The sequence below is a fragment of the Notolabrus celidotus genome, chromosome 21 (genome assembly GCF_009762535.1).
Source record: "Notolabrus celidotus isolate fNotCel1 chromosome 21, fNotCel1.pri, whole genome shotgun sequence".
Classification (NCBI taxonomy): Eukaryota; Metazoa; Chordata; class Actinopteri; order Labriformes; family Labridae; genus Notolabrus; species Notolabrus celidotus.
This window is the reverse complement of record NC_048292.1, coordinates 28,707,212-28,720,691: the sequence shown is the minus strand read 5'-3', so window position 1 is coordinate 28,720,691 and position 13,480 is coordinate 28,707,212. Positions and strand designations below refer to the sequence as shown.

Below are 13,480 nucleotides of genomic sequence, written 5' to 3'. Positions count from 1 at the left end.
AATGTGGCGGGGCACGAGGCCCCGCCACATTCTTTAAATCTGGCGCACGTCTGTCTCTTTGCCTCTTTTCAGTCAGGCCGCTTTTTCTGCAGAGAAATTTGAAAAAAAGAAAAAAGCTTACAGCACCTGGTATTCCCAGGCGGTCTCCCATCCAAGTACTAACCAGGCCCGACCCTGCTTAGCTTCCGAGATCGGACGAGATCGGGCGTGTTCAGGGTGGTATGGCCGTAAGCGAGAGTATCAGGTGCAAAACAGCCACTTATAGGCGGTGGGCAACCTGCAGCCAGAATGTGGCGGGGCACGAGGCCCCGCCACATTCTTTTAAAATCTGGCGCACGTCTGTCTCTTTGCCTCTTTTCAGTCAGGCCGCTTTTTCTGCAGAGAAATTTGAAAAAAAGAAAAAAGCTTACAGCACCTGGTATTCCCAGGCGGTCTCCCATCCAAGTACTAACCAGGCCCGACCCTGCTTAGCTTCCGAGATCGGACGAGATCGGGCGTGTTCAGGGTGGTATGGCCGTAAGCGAGAGTATCAGGTGCAAAACAGCCACTTATAGGCAGCCGGCAGCCTGCAGCCAGAATGTGGCGGGGCACGAGGCCCCGCCACATTCTTTTAAAATCTGGCGCACGTCTGTCTCTTTGCCTCTTTTCAGTCAGGCCGCTTTTTCTGCAGAGAAATTTGAAAAAAAGAAAAAAGCTTACAGCACCTGGTATTCCCAGGCGGTCTCCCATCCAAGTACTAACCAGGCCCGACCCTGCTTAGCTTCCGAGATCGGACGAGATCGGGCGTGTTCAGGGTGGTATGGCCGTAAGCGAGAGTATCAGGTGCAAAACAGCCACTTATAGGCGGTGGGGCAGCCTGCAGCCAGAATGTGGCGGGGCACGAGGCCCCGCCACATTCTTTTAAAATCTGGCGCACGTCTGTCTCTTTGCCTCTTTTCAGTCAGGCCGCTTTTTCTGCAGAGAAATTTGAAAAAAAGAAAAAAGCTTACAGCACCTGGTATTCCCAGGCGGTCTCCCATCCAAGTACTAACCAGGCCCGACCCTGCTTAGCTTCCGAGATCGGACGAGATCGGGCGTGTTCAGGGTGGTATGGCCGTAAGCGAGAGTATCAGGTGCAAAACAGCCACTTATAGGCATGCTGGCAGCCTGCAGCCAGAATGTGGCGGGGCACGAGGCCCCGCCACATTCTTTTAAAATCTGGCGCACGTCTGTCTCTTTGCCTCTTTTCAGTCAGGCCGCTTTTTCTGCAGAGAAATTTGAAAAAAAGAAAAAAGCTTACAGCACCTGGTATTCCCAGGCGGTCTCCCATCCAAGTACTAACCAGGCCCGACCCTGCTTAGCTTCCGAGATCGGACGAGATCGGGCGTGTTCAGGGTGGTATGGCCGTAAGCGAGAGTATCAGGTGCAAAACAGCCACTTATAGGCGGTGGGGCAGCCTGCAGCCAGAATGTGGCGGGGCACGAGGCCCCCCCACATTCTTTAAATCTGGCGCACGTCTGTCTCTTTGCCTCTTTTCAGTCAGGCCGCTTTTTCTGCAGAGAAATTTGAAAAAAAGAAAAAAGCTTACAGCACCTGGTATTCCCAGGCGGTCTCCCATCCAAGTACTAACCAGGCCCGACCCTGCTTAGCTTCCGAGATCGGACGAGATCGGGCGTGTTCAGGGTGGTATGGCCGTAAGCGAGAGTTTCAGGTGCAAAACAGCCACTTATAGGCAGCCTGCAGCCTGCAGCCAGAATGTGGCGGGGCACGAGGCCCCGCCACATTCTTTTAAAATCTGGCGCACGTCTGTCTCTTTGCCTCTTTTCAGTCAGGCCGCTTTTTCTGCAGAGAAATTTGAAAAAAAGAAAAAAGCTTACAGCACCTGGTATTCCCAGGCGGTCTCCCATCCAAGTACTAACCAGGCCCGACCCTGCTTAGCTTCCGAGATCGGACGAGATCGGGCGTGTTCAGGGTGGTATGGCCGTAAGCGAAAGTATCAGGTGCAAAACAGCCACTTATAGGCGGTGGGGCAGCCTGCAGCCAGAATGTGGCGGGGCACGAGGCCCCGCCACATTCTTTTAAAATCTGGCGCACGTCTGTCTCTTTGCCTCTTTTCAGTCAGGCCGCTTTTTCTGCAGAGAAATTAGAAAAAAAGAAAAAAGCTTACAGCACCTGGTATTCCCAGGCGGTCTCCCATCCAAGTACTAACCAGGCCCGACCCTGCTTAGCTTCCGAGATCGGACGAGATCGGGCGTGTTCAGGGTGGTATGGCCGTAAGCGAGAGTATCAGGTGCAAAACAGCCACTTATAGGCGGTGGGGCAGCCTGCAGCCAGAATGTGGCGGGGCACGAGGCCCCGCCACATTCTTTTAAAATCTGGCGCACGTCTGTCTCTTTGCCTCTTTTCAGTCAGGCCGCTTTTTCTGCAGAGAAATTTGAAAAAAAGAAAAAAGCTTACAGCACCTGGTATTCCCAGGCGGTCTCCCATCCAAGTACTAACCAGGCCCGACCCTGCTTAGCTTCCAAGATCGGACGAGATCGGGCGTGTTCAGGGTGGTATGGCCGTAAGCGAGAGTTTCAGGTGCAAAACAGCCACTTATAGGCAGCCTGCAGCCTGCAGCCAGAATGTGGCGGGGCACGAGGCCCCGCCACATTCTTTTAAAATCTGGCGCACGTCTGTCTCTTTGCCTCTTTTCAGTCAGGCCGCTTTTTCTGCAGAGAAATTTGAAAAAAAGAAAAAAGCTTACAGCACCTGGTATTCCCAGGCGGTCTCCCATCCAAGTACTAACCAGGCCCGACCCTGCTTAGCTTCCGAGATCGGACGAGATCGGGCGTGTTCAGGGTGGTATGGCCGTAAGCGAAAGTATCAGGTGCAAAACAGCCACTTATAGGCAGCCTGCAGCCAGAATGTGGCGGGGCACGAGGCCCCGCCACATTCTTTAAAATCTGGCGCACGTCTGTCTCTTTGCCTCTTTTCAGTCAGGCCGCTTTTTCTGCAGAGAAATTAGAAAAAAAGAAAAAAGCTTACAGCACCTGGTATTCCCAGGCGGTCTCCCATCCAAGTACTAACCAGGCCCGACCCTGCTTAGCTTCCGAGATCGGACGAGATCGGGCGTGTTCAGGGTGGTATGGCCGTAAGCGAGAGTATCAGGTGCAAAACAGCCACTTATAGGCGGTGGGGCAGCCTGCAGCCAGAATGTGGCGGGGCACGAGGCCCCGCCACATTCTTTAAAATCTGGCGCACGTCTGTCTCTTTGCCTCTTTTCAGTCAGGCCGCTTTTTCTGCAGAGAAATTTGAAAAAAAGAAAAAAGCTTACAGCACCTGGTATTCCCAGGCGGTCTCCCATCCAAGTACTAACCAGGCCCGACCCTGCTTAGCTTCCGAGATCGGACGAGATCGGGCGTGTTCAGGGTGGTATGGCCGTAAGCGAAAGTATCAAGTGCAAAACAGCCACTTATAGGCTGTGGCAGCCGGCAGCCAGAATGTGTTCTGAAATCTGGCGCAAGTGGGCCTCTGAAAAGTTAAGGAAGTTAAGCTTTACTATGAAGGGGACCCGTCCGCGGAAGACCGGGGTTCGATTCCCCGACGGGGAGACTTATGCTTCCTACCAGCAGCTAATTGTTTTACCCACAAGGACAGGGGCTTCAAGCTCGTGCTGCTCTCCAGCCGAGGTGAGCTGAGGAAGGGTTAACCTTACCTACTACAATGGAGGCAATCTAAATCAAATTGCCAACCAAGCAGTCATCAATGTACCGTAAGTAAAGCAGGATGAGTTCATTGGTTCATCCCTGCCTTTTGCCTTCATCAGCAAATTCCAGTCCAATGTGTACACTATGCTTTACATCAGTAGGGCATGCATGCGCTGTTAAGAGCGACTACAGTTACATTTGATGGTTAGTACGAGCCGGAATTTACAGTGGCCTCTGAACCTTTCAGGAGGATCGGCTGACCCGATAACCCTTGGATTGTTCAAGGGCTCACTGGTGCTGGGCACCTGTGTTGCTTGCCGTCCGACCAGTCGCAAGGCACCTGCGACACCTCAAAAGCAGGTCCCACCGAGATTTGAACTCGGATCGCTGGATTCAGAGTCCAGAGTGCTAACCATTACACCATGGCACCGTCGCATGGCTTCCAGAGACAGCTGTCGAACACGGTCTTACATGCCATCAACATGTATGGTTGTTACTGTGCACACAACAAGAGACGGTAGGCACTAAGAAATACCAGTGAAACAGACGACCGCATGAAAAAGCAACTTTAACTGGCTGTCTAAAGTAACGTGGTCAGCTACGAGGGCTGAGGCTGAGAGCAGCATGTTCATTCTTTGCTGAGAGCAACACGTGCAAAAAGCAGGAGTCAGAGGCCACACAAACGGCACCGTCTCAGTTTAGCGTGTCAGGCACGCCCGCCGTACTACGAGCACAGTGTTTTATTGTCTTCATGCCGCCTGCCGTGTAAAGACTTGATGAGTAATCTCTGTCAGCATCATGTGGCAGACAACAGTGGCAGGGAAAAGCACGTCATGTCAGAAGTGGGATTCGAACCCACGCCTCCAGGGGAGACTGCGACCTGAACGCAGCGCCTTAGACCGCTCGGCCATCCTGACTAGATGGGCACCGTGGTCACAGGGCGCGGCACGCCGACACGGTCACGTAACAAACCTTTTGGCTCCATTCAGGGTGCAGACTGCTACTGTTTTCACCTGGCAACAACAAGAACAACCTTTTGGGCTGGAGGACGAAGACATCGCTCCTTGCAGTGGAGAGGAAGACTAATGGAAGGCCAAAGCAGTTTCTACAAAAATCCAGTTGCAGGTACCTGGTTTTGCTCATGTGTACAACTTGAATACCAATTGCTCTGCTGATATTACTAGTCCTTTAGTTTGTGAACACAGCTTTGGCTTAGCTGAGGTTTCTGGTCGCTTGGACTTAAGCTCAGTCCTGTTACAGGGCAGTATCTGTCGCAACAGTAGGTAGGCTGAAGTCAAGTGAGAAACATGTTCACAACTGCGTGCGCAACCTTCAAGCTGGTTCCATGGTGTAATGGTGAGCACTCTGGACTTTGAATCCAGTGATCCGAGTTCAAATCTCGGGGGGACTGCGAAGATATTAGATGTTTGTACAGCACACTGTCCTGTTTGAGTGGCAGTTGCAATATTGCCTCCTCTTTGTCATACGCTAAATTGAGACTTCTGAAATGCTTTGTTTCGGACTTGGTTCCAGAATGCGTTCCTGCAGCTTCACGACCGTCCCACACCTACTCCTTACGACTGGCCACTTTCTGATAAGTGCGGCAATCTCCACTGGAAACAACAGCAACGCATCAAAGTGTTTCCGCCCAGTTTCCAACTGGGGACCTTTCGCGCGTGGGCCGTTAATAGTAAAGCTTAACTTCCTTAACTTTTCCCATTCATTCTCTGTGGTAGTTCTTATCACTACGGATGTAATATATTTCTGACCACTATGGAGATTTGGGGGGCGCTGTTTCCCCTTTTTGGTAGAGTTAAGAGAAACGTAAGTGTGGCTCACTTTTACAGTACTTATAGGCCCCGAGTGATGTTGACAAACCAGTTTTATGATAGTTTAATGAAGTAGTTTTGACAGGTACGAACCGGGGGGGCTGTTAGCTCAGGTAGCGGGCTAGTAGTTTAAAGATGGAGAATGTTAAGGTAAAGTTTACAGTATGTCAGCTTTAATGCTAATGTAAGCTCATTTTATCAATGAGAGAGAGAGGCGGGAATAACTGTTCATTCATTCTTTATGAATGTCTCTCCTCCTGACTGTAAAATCATACCTTATTGACTCTTTTACCGTGATTCATTAAAAAACAGAATAACGTTTGAAGCCTTTGTGCGATCATTGTGTTAGCTCATTACTTGTCAATGGGAATGTTTAGCTCCAGTTATATTTCAGGAGGCGTTAGCGTACATGTAGGATGAGGTTGAATGAGCATGAAATACTTTTAATTATATTTATTAGGTATCACACTTTCCATTATCTGTTCGTGTATGTATATCTATGAATCAATCTTTCTATCTTAGGCCTGTATCTGTCTGTCTATAACGTTTGTTAGATCAGGTGTTGTTATTTAGTGTTGTTACTTAGTAATTGAATATGCTGGTTATTTTCAGTTTTGATAAAGATGATTCAACAGTATGATCATTGTTACTTCATATGACTTGTGTGTTGCTGTGAACAGAATATGAAGAGGATGGTTGACTTCTTCCCTGGAAGAGTCAGAGTGTCCTTCAGGAAGGGTCCGTCAGGTCATCTCCGTCAGGACCCCTCTGATGAGGCCATGAAAATAAAAAAACATCCTGCCCTTCAGGACAAGTCCCCCCCTCAGAAGCACGACCTAGTGAGGACGAATGCCCTTACTGTGGTTTTTCAGAGGGGAGGGGATGTGTCCGACAAACTGGAGGTGATGGGGGAGTACGTTCTCCAGTTTGGAAAATACAAGGGGAAATCCTACAGGTGGCTCCTTGAAAATGATGTAGGCTACACCGTCTACCTCTTTAACAAGGTAGAAGAGGAGGAGCAGGCAGGGACCTTCTGCGCTCAGGGCCACAGCAAGGACAGCCTGTTGTCGTTCCTCGAATATGCCAGGAGCTTCCGGGAAGTTGAGGATCTCAGGGAGTACCTACTTTCCAGGAAGCCCGTACCACCAGCGGCGTCAGAGGATGACAACACTGTTGGCTTTGGAACCAGGGCCAGGGATACCTGGAGGCAGATCTGGGAGAGCAGAGCAGATGGTTACGCTGCCTTTATTTTAGGTCGTAGCTGTGTAAACAACAGCAAAATGCACCATCTGCAGACCTATCTCCAGAAGCAGAAGAAAGCCGAGTCCTGCCGAACACCTCCAGCAGTCTCTGCTGCCTCCACACCACCATGCAGCAGTCTGGGTCAGTTCACAAATATGTAAACACTCATTTTATTCAAACATTTCAAGATTCTAACACAGCTTTAATGTTGTTGATCTTTTAGTGATGGAGCAGGATGAGGACCTGGAGAGGGAAATGCTCACTCTGTCCCCATCTAAGGATTTCACTGAGCCACGTAGGTGGAGCTAAATTATAGCAGAATTATTTTGTTCTCTCACCATATATGATACAAGTTTAATGCCACCTTTACTTTCAGGGCCACTAGCAGAAGTCCCAAGGGCCACAGCTGTGCCTCCAGCAACAGGTTTCCTTCGTCTGATGAAGGGAGAATTCTGTATTCAACAGGATTCTCCTGACATCACTTTGTCCTTACAACTAGTTTGTTATTTTGGCCGTGTTCTGGTCTGTTTTGATGATTGTGTTCTTTTGCTCTCCCACTAACCAAAGGACTTAACATTTCAGCAATGATGGTAAGTGTTTTCTTTATTGCATGTTTTGAATGAGGTCCTTCAAGGATGTGGCATGTAAAAAAACCCATCAGGCTTTGAGATGTAGCTTGGATACAGGTTTACAAGCCAAATCCTTGATTGACAGGTGTTACAGTGACTGAACTTTGATAGTGTTTCTGTTCTCTACCTGTTTTCACCTACAATGTTTAAAAGCATCATGTTTCTCCGTTTCTAATAAATAAGAATTCGGTTTACAATAGTGTATTTTCAATCTGTAATGTCAGTTAGTGACACAGGAAACAGGTAAAGACAGAACATGAAGTTAAACAAGCTTGACTTTGTGAATAAAATAACACAGACTTGTTCCAACAGCACACAGGACTCAGCCAGAGGCCACAGTCTCCAGAGCTGCTCAGGCCAGTTACTCCCCTAAAGATGTCACCCCGGTAAAAGGTATTTACATTGCTTTTCTTCTCATTTTTAAATGCAGATGTGTGAATTGCTTTTGATTTGAGTGACAATCCCTTTTCTTTTAATCCCATGAATACAGCCAAGGTCCCATTACCAGTGCCGCCCCAGCTGCTTGCCATTGCTCCACAGCTCGGGATTAAAGAGTCTCTTCCTGGAGGTAAAAACTCTAATGTCTCATATGCTTTATGATTAAAAACCTGAAGCACTTATTTGTTTTTAATTATTACACCTCACATGTCCTACCTGTTTTGTTCCACTATTGTAGAGTCATCTTTACAGAACGTGGCTCCTGTTGGAGCACCGGGAGACATCGTCCATGACCCAGGTATGATTTTCTTAGTCTCAGTATAAATCATTGTAGTAATTAACACAGCTCTCTTTATTTTTCTTTTATTGAGGATGTCCTGTGGTATCTTATTGTGGGTTTTACAGCTCTGTCCTGTCCAGAACCTCCAGTCCAGCAGCCTGAAGCGCCCGTCCCCTCCTATGATCAGGATGTTGCTAGGTGGAACTGCTCCCAACAGCAGAAAATATGGATGAAGGCTGAGATGGAATTACTTGGGCTCTGGCCAGGTTCACGTCCAGTGCGGCACGCCATGAACATGCTGTCTCTGTGGCGTCATCCACCTCAGCCTGAGCTCATAGATTCAGTCTATGAGCTGCCGTCGCCCAAGTACTTTCAGCTGCATCCATTTTTCATCTGGAAGCCGGAGCACCAGATCATGGAGAGGCTGAGGAACAACTATCAGCTGCCTTGTCTCCATGGTTGTTCCACTCCGCAGGTAGCTTCCTCTGGCGTTGGGCGGCCAAGAGTGATCATCGGCGTCAGCGGCCAGTACTACATCCTAGCTTCGCGGCTCACCTGCAAAGCTTGCAAAAAGTACTGGTACGCTGACAAGCCCCAATGGCTGGAGAAGCTACCGAAGCGCATCAGCAACATCGTGCCAGCTCTCCTCACCTTCAAAAAGGCCATCTGCAAGTCTGTGATGGACGAGATGAGGCGCAGCGGCAGATCACCAGAGGACATGGCGAAGCAGCTGACGGAGGCGCTCCACCTGAAGTTTGAGAGAGCTCACCTGGCCTACCTGCACAGCGTCCAGAACATCAGGGACGCTGAAGCAGGAGTCTACGGTCAGAAGACCATCTCTGGGCTCCTCAGACAGGCGGACACTCCCGCTCCATTCGGTGGGTACTCCGACATCGACGGCTGGAACGGAGTGTCCCTCTCATCTCACTACCTGGTGGACTGCCTGGTCAGTGAGTATGAGCGGCAGGAGGAGCTCCTCACTCTGCTGCTTCAGGGGACCTTTGGACAGGCGCTCAGGGCGGATCACACCCGCAAGGTGGCTAGGAAGGTCGCCCTCTCCACCGGCACAATGTCTTCCTACGCCATCATGAATGAGAACTGGATGATCCTGAGCTGGGTGATGCTGCAGTCAGAGTGCGACCAGTCACTTCACCCGATGTATGAGGGTCTGGCTCGTCGCTACGCTGCAGCTGGAGTGGACAAGGCCCAGTACCAGTGGGTGGACAGGTATGAAGAACGAGCTGGAATCATGAGTTTAAACAGTGACTTGTGTTCTGTGGTCTGTTTCATTGTTATTAGTTCAATTTACTCACTTTACAACTTAGTTTATTTACAGTAACAATGATGTTAACAGTTTGAGTTAACTGACCCTTTTTTAGTCTAAAGCACAGAACAAATGTTTAATAGAGAACATGTCCAGTAACACACTTCAAAACCGGTATGAGACTCATTTTTTATTAAAAAAATACCGAAAGATATTTTTCACACAATGTCATTTCTTTTTAATGTTTTAGGGACTGCTGTGCAGCCTTTAAGGTCCTGGATCCTGGGGCTCGGGAGCACCTCTCGTGGGACAGCTGGAGGACAACAGAGGCTACAGTGGCAGAGGCAACCTCAGGAAACCTGGCTAATGTCTGTGCTGCGAGGAGCAAGTTTAACACTGGCATTACTGTCAAGTTAGACTTGTTTCACTGCATGCGGCGTTTTACCAGGGAGTGTGTCTCTGAGCACCATCCTCTGTACAGCTCCTTTTGCCAGTTCCTCTCTGCAGCTTTCATCGTTGTGGACCAGGAGGATCTTCAACGGCTGAAGGAGGCGTACACGTTCTGCAGAATCTCTCCTGCTAACCCCACCAAGCAGCACATCAGAGAGCACTGCAGGACGAAGGTGCCACAGCCCCGAGAGCTGCTGCAGAGGGTTGAAGACGTCCTTCAACACTTCTTCCTGGCAAAGGATCCCAACGATGTGCTCCTCTTTAAAGCCTCCATGCTGAAAGTGTGGAGGATTCAGCAGATCCACATCCTCAGAGGCTGCCTGAGTGATCCAGAGGCTGGGGAGGGAATCCTTTACAGGTATGGTGGCACTCTGCAGCTCAACTACACCAAGGGCGAGGGAGCTGCTGTACCTGTTTGGATCCCCGTAAGAGGCACGTCTCAGCAGGAGGGGTTCCACTTTCACCAGGCACAGTGGGTGACAGGCAACCGGGTGTCCAGTGAGCTGTTTCAGGCCCAAGCCATGACGGGAGTGGCGCGCTGGAACTTCCAGAGGCTGGTGGACCTGAAACTACCCGGTGTGGAGCTCCCTGCTGTGTTCGACCCTCTGTTACTTGCCCAGCTGAACACAGCATCTTTGCAGGTGACAGGGAGGGCAAAATACCCAGTCCTCCATGTGACCTCCAGGGACACAGGGGAGAGGTTTGGGCTGCGCTATGTGGAGCCAGGCTGCCGTCCTGTTGTTCTGAGCTTTGACAAGGAGCCTCAGAACATTTTAGCTCCGGTAGCCGTGGAGCCGCAGCAGCAGCAGCAGCAGCAGCAGCAGCAGCAGCAGCAGCAGCAGCAGCAGCAGCAGCAGCAGCAGCAGCAGAGTCCTTCCCAGGATGAAGTGCATCCCTCCTCTGCTGCTGAAGCCTCCACAGAGTCTCAGGTAATCTAGATGACTCACTCACTTTCAGTTAATGACTAATATTTAGACTTCTTTACTCAACTTTGCTCTGTTTAATGCCACAATGCAGGAAACCAGTAGCACCGTGCAGGAGGATCCAGTGGGAGCTGTGCCGGTCCTGTCATCTCAGCTGAGCTCTGGCGCAGTGTCCCACACCCTGCCTTCACCCTCGTCTGCCTCAGTCAAAGCAGAAACACTGGCTTTGATGGACACAGGTCATTCAAACTACCACCTACTACTCCTCCTCACATAAACCTGATAGTTAAAATCAGCTGTGAACAGTTTGGTTGAATTCATTTCCTAAATGTATTTTTAGGAAATACAAAGAATAACTGTTAAAGCTTCTGTATTACGGTTATAAAACCTCAAGAATCTTTGAGTTCAGAAATGTAACATGTTTAACTTTTCATACATTATAATAATCACTTTGAACAACAGTACTCTGCTGTAACATATTAACAAACTAATGCTTTATTTTTTAGGCTTGCCGTTGCTACCCGTTTCCTCCTCTCCTCGGGCCACCCGCACTGGTCCCATCAAGACAGGTGGTCTGGTTCAGGTCCTGGACCACAGCCGGTGGACAGGGCCCATGAGAGCGGCCATCGATGAGCTCCTGATAAAGCACCACGGGGAAAAAGGCCTGTTGAAGCAGGTGGATGCAGACTATGCTGCCATGGTGCATAGGGCATGCACTGACCCCAACAGCCTTCTGCATCCTACCACCTGCCAGCATATCTCGAGATATGTAAAGCATCTGGCCAAACTAAAAAACACCAGCTCCTCTCTCAACACCAGCCCAGAGAAAGTCCTGGAGACTCAGAGGCTGTGGCAGAGTTTGACCTCTGGCAGCCAAACAGTCAGTGTTCCTGTCACAATCCTTCCTCCAGCTACTCTCAATCCTCCACCTGTGACTTCCCCCCAGGAGGAGTCAATGAGCCGGGCTGCAGTGGAGAAGATAGTGACAGAGATTCTGGACAAGCAGCAGCAGCATCAACAACAACAACAACAACAACAACAACAACAACAACAACAACAACAACAACAACAGCAGAAGAAGAAGTTGACCAGGAACTGTTTGGCATGTGGTCAGCCAAAGTCCAGATATCTTGGCGATGGCTCTTCAGTCCACTTCTTCTATCAAGGCAGCAATGTGAAATATTTCTATTGCTCCACAAAGGTCTATATGACCTACAGGGATCAGGGCCTAAACAATCCCAGAATGCCTTTTGAGGACTTTGCTGCCTCTCCATTTTTTCAGCGGGAGTTGGAGGCTGCCAAACAGAGGGGGGCAGAATGGAAGAAGGTGGCAGAGGAGAGGGCAAAGAGGAAGGCTGCAGTGCAGCTGCCAGTGGGTCGCCTGTGCAGGGCCTGTCACCAGCCATTAAAGCAGGGTCCAGACAGCCCTCATGTACATACATACTTCCCGGGGGTGCCAGGGAAGTACATCTACTGCCCCTCCAAAGTTTTCTCCTTGTACAAGGCACAGGGTATGGTCAAGGAGATGAACTGGACAGAGTTTCAGCAGTCTGGCTTTTTTGACGCTGAAAAGAACAGATGGCTCACAGAAAAGCCAAAGTGACTGCCTGAGCCCTATTGTTGTAAATATGTAAATATATAAATATGTAAATATGTAAATATATAAATATGTAAATACAGAAAAATATGTTTAGACATTCATTCTGTTTATATACTTTGTATTTATCTTAATGTTATATTTCACCTGTTTGGGGTTTTATGAGTGATTTTGTGTGTTTAATAATTCAGAGCTCTGCTGTTCTTTATTGATCTTTATTGTTATTTTTGTTTATCTATATAGTTGTTGTTGTTATAGGATACAATGTGTGCATTGAGCTGTGTGAGTTAAACAGAGGCTACAATAATTCAATAGAAGTTTTCTTTCAGTTCATCAGTGTAGTCTCTAGTTGTCTTGCATGCTGAGGGGCCTTTAAATGTTCAGGGTAGTAATGATGCAAAACCAAATTGACCCTTTTTTTCCAAATCGAAATGACAGCTGGCCATCTTGTGTTGTAGTCAGCCGATGTAAAGGTCTTCAGAGTTGGTAGTGTGGTCCACGACTCACTGAGCACAATCACCATCCGAGTCCTTTCCAAGCTCCGTTTCCACACCGTCACCATGGCATGTAAAGACAAGATCAGCAGAGAGATACAATGTATATCTTTGCCCACAGTGGGTTACCAAAATCAACACAGCATGAAAGTTCCTCACAGCGGCTGTGAAGCACTTGTTTATATTTATAATACATTGAAAATGTGTTGTATTGGTCAGACTTGTCTTTATTGTGCTAAAATAAAACTTCTTGAAGGTGTTTGTGTTTTTCTGTCATTACTTGATATAATCATTTTCTTAGCTTACACTTGCACATAATAATTAATAAACATCTGCTTATTATTCTCACTGACTTCATGGACTTTGGTAAGTGACACTGTAGCAGTGTATTTGGTAAACCGGTCATTTTCTAGTTATCTTTAAAAGGTCATCGTTTTGGTGTGCACTGAAACATACAGTTATTGTTATCATTAAATTAAATTAAATCAGTAATAAGCAACATTATTGTCTAATCTTTATTTCCATCATGTGGGATTACTATTTCCCAAAACCAGTTTGTACATTTCGCCTGAAATGTAGAAATCTAGCTGTTTCAGATCATAGGAATACAATGTAGCGACACAGTCTGAGTTGATTGTGTTATCCCCGTGCTGGATTCGAACCTAC

At 48.4% G+C, this 13,480-nt stretch overlaps 1 protein-coding gene and 15 non-coding genes across 16 annotated transcripts; 2 read left to right on the top strand and 14 right to left on the bottom strand.

Annotated features, from left to right (window-relative positions):
- Positions 1-114: 114 nt before the first annotated feature.
- LOC117805518 lies at positions 115-233 on the bottom strand. The gene has a single exon (XR_004629458.1). It is a non-coding gene; the product is annotated as a 5S ribosomal RNA (ribosomal RNA).
- Positions 234-403: 170 nt separating this feature from the next.
- LOC117805517 lies at positions 404-522 on the bottom strand. The gene has a single exon (XR_004629457.1). It is a non-coding gene; the product is annotated as a 5S ribosomal RNA (ribosomal RNA).
- Positions 523-692: 170 nt separating this feature from the next.
- LOC117805516 lies at positions 693-811 on the bottom strand. The gene has a single exon (XR_004629456.1). It is a non-coding gene; the product is annotated as a 5S ribosomal RNA (ribosomal RNA).
- A 171-nt stretch (positions 812-982) lies between these two features.
- LOC117805515 lies at positions 983-1,101 on the bottom strand. Its single transcript, XR_004629455.1, has one exon. It is a non-coding gene; the product is annotated as a 5S ribosomal RNA (ribosomal RNA).
- Positions 1,102-1,272: 171 nt separating this feature from the next.
- Positions 1,273-1,391, bottom strand: LOC117805508. The gene has a single exon (XR_004629450.1). It is a non-coding gene; the product is annotated as a 5S ribosomal RNA (ribosomal RNA).
- Positions 1,392-1,560: 169 nt separating this feature from the next.
- LOC117805496 lies at positions 1,561-1,679 on the bottom strand. The gene has a single exon (XR_004629445.1). It is a non-coding gene; the product is annotated as a 5S ribosomal RNA (ribosomal RNA).
- A 170-nt stretch (positions 1,680-1,849) lies between these two features.
- LOC117805558 lies at positions 1,850-1,968 on the bottom strand. The gene has a single exon (XR_004629496.1). It is a non-coding gene; the product is annotated as a 5S ribosomal RNA (ribosomal RNA).
- A 171-nt stretch (positions 1,969-2,139) lies between these two features.
- On the bottom strand, positions 2,140-2,258 carry LOC117805546. The gene has a single exon (XR_004629485.1). It is a non-coding gene; the product is annotated as a 5S ribosomal RNA (ribosomal RNA).
- A 171-nt stretch (positions 2,259-2,429) lies between these two features.
- On the bottom strand, positions 2,430-2,548 carry LOC117805497. The gene has a single exon (XR_004629446.1). It is a non-coding gene; the product is annotated as a 5S ribosomal RNA (ribosomal RNA).
- A 170-nt stretch (positions 2,549-2,718) lies between these two features.
- LOC117805535 lies at positions 2,719-2,837 on the bottom strand. Its single transcript, XR_004629474.1, has one exon. It is a non-coding gene; the product is annotated as a 5S ribosomal RNA (ribosomal RNA).
- A 162-nt stretch (positions 2,838-2,999) lies between these two features.
- LOC117805523 lies at positions 3,000-3,118 on the bottom strand. The gene has a single exon (XR_004629463.1). It is a non-coding gene; the product is annotated as a 5S ribosomal RNA (ribosomal RNA).
- Positions 3,119-3,288: 170 nt separating this feature from the next.
- LOC117805489 lies at positions 3,289-3,407 on the bottom strand. The gene has a single exon (XR_004629439.1). It is a non-coding gene; the product is annotated as a 5S ribosomal RNA (ribosomal RNA).
- A 619-nt stretch (positions 3,408-4,026) lies between these two features.
- On the bottom strand, positions 4,027-4,098 carry trnaq-cug. The gene has a single exon. It is a non-coding gene; the product is annotated as a tRNA-Gln (tRNA).
- Positions 4,099-4,502: 404 nt separating this feature from the next.
- Positions 4,503-4,585, bottom strand: trnal-cag. The gene has a single exon. It is a non-coding gene; the product is annotated as a tRNA-Leu (tRNA).
- Positions 4,586-5,007: 422 nt separating this feature from the next.
- trnaq-uug lies at positions 5,008-5,079 on the top strand. Its single transcript has one exon. It is a non-coding gene; the product is annotated as a tRNA-Gln (tRNA).
- Positions 5,080-6,008: 929 nt separating this feature from the next.
- Positions 6,009-13,073, top strand: LOC117805458. Its single transcript, XM_034674188.1, has 10 exons — positions 6,009-6,880; positions 6,963-7,034; positions 7,116-7,163; positions 7,681-7,761; positions 7,859-7,936; positions 8,045-8,104; positions 8,212-9,313; positions 9,601-10,729; positions 10,818-10,962; positions 11,230-13,073. Exons 1-10 carry the CDS (start codon positions 6,181-6,183, stop codon positions 12,324-12,326), a joined length of 4,512 nt encoding a protein of 1,503 aa, XP_034530079.1. The 5' UTR covers positions 6,009-6,180; the 3' UTR covers positions 12,327-13,073.
- The last annotated feature ends 407 nt before the right edge of the window (positions 13,074-13,480 follow it).

Bases quoted from the DNA above. Each gene is read 5' to 3' on its own strand.
- LOC117805458 (XM_034674188.1), top strand. From the start codon at position 6,181: ATGAAGAGGATGGTTGACTTCTTCCCTGGAAGAGTCAGAGTGTCCTTC. The intron at 7,762-7,858 runs GTATTTACATTG...CCATGAATACAG, and splicing joins AGATGTCACCCCGGTAAAAG to CCAAGGTCCCATTACCAGTG. The intron at 8,105-8,211 runs GTATGATTTTCT...TGGGTTTTACAG, and splicing joins AGACATCGTCCATGACCCAG to CTCTGTCCTGTCCAGAACCT.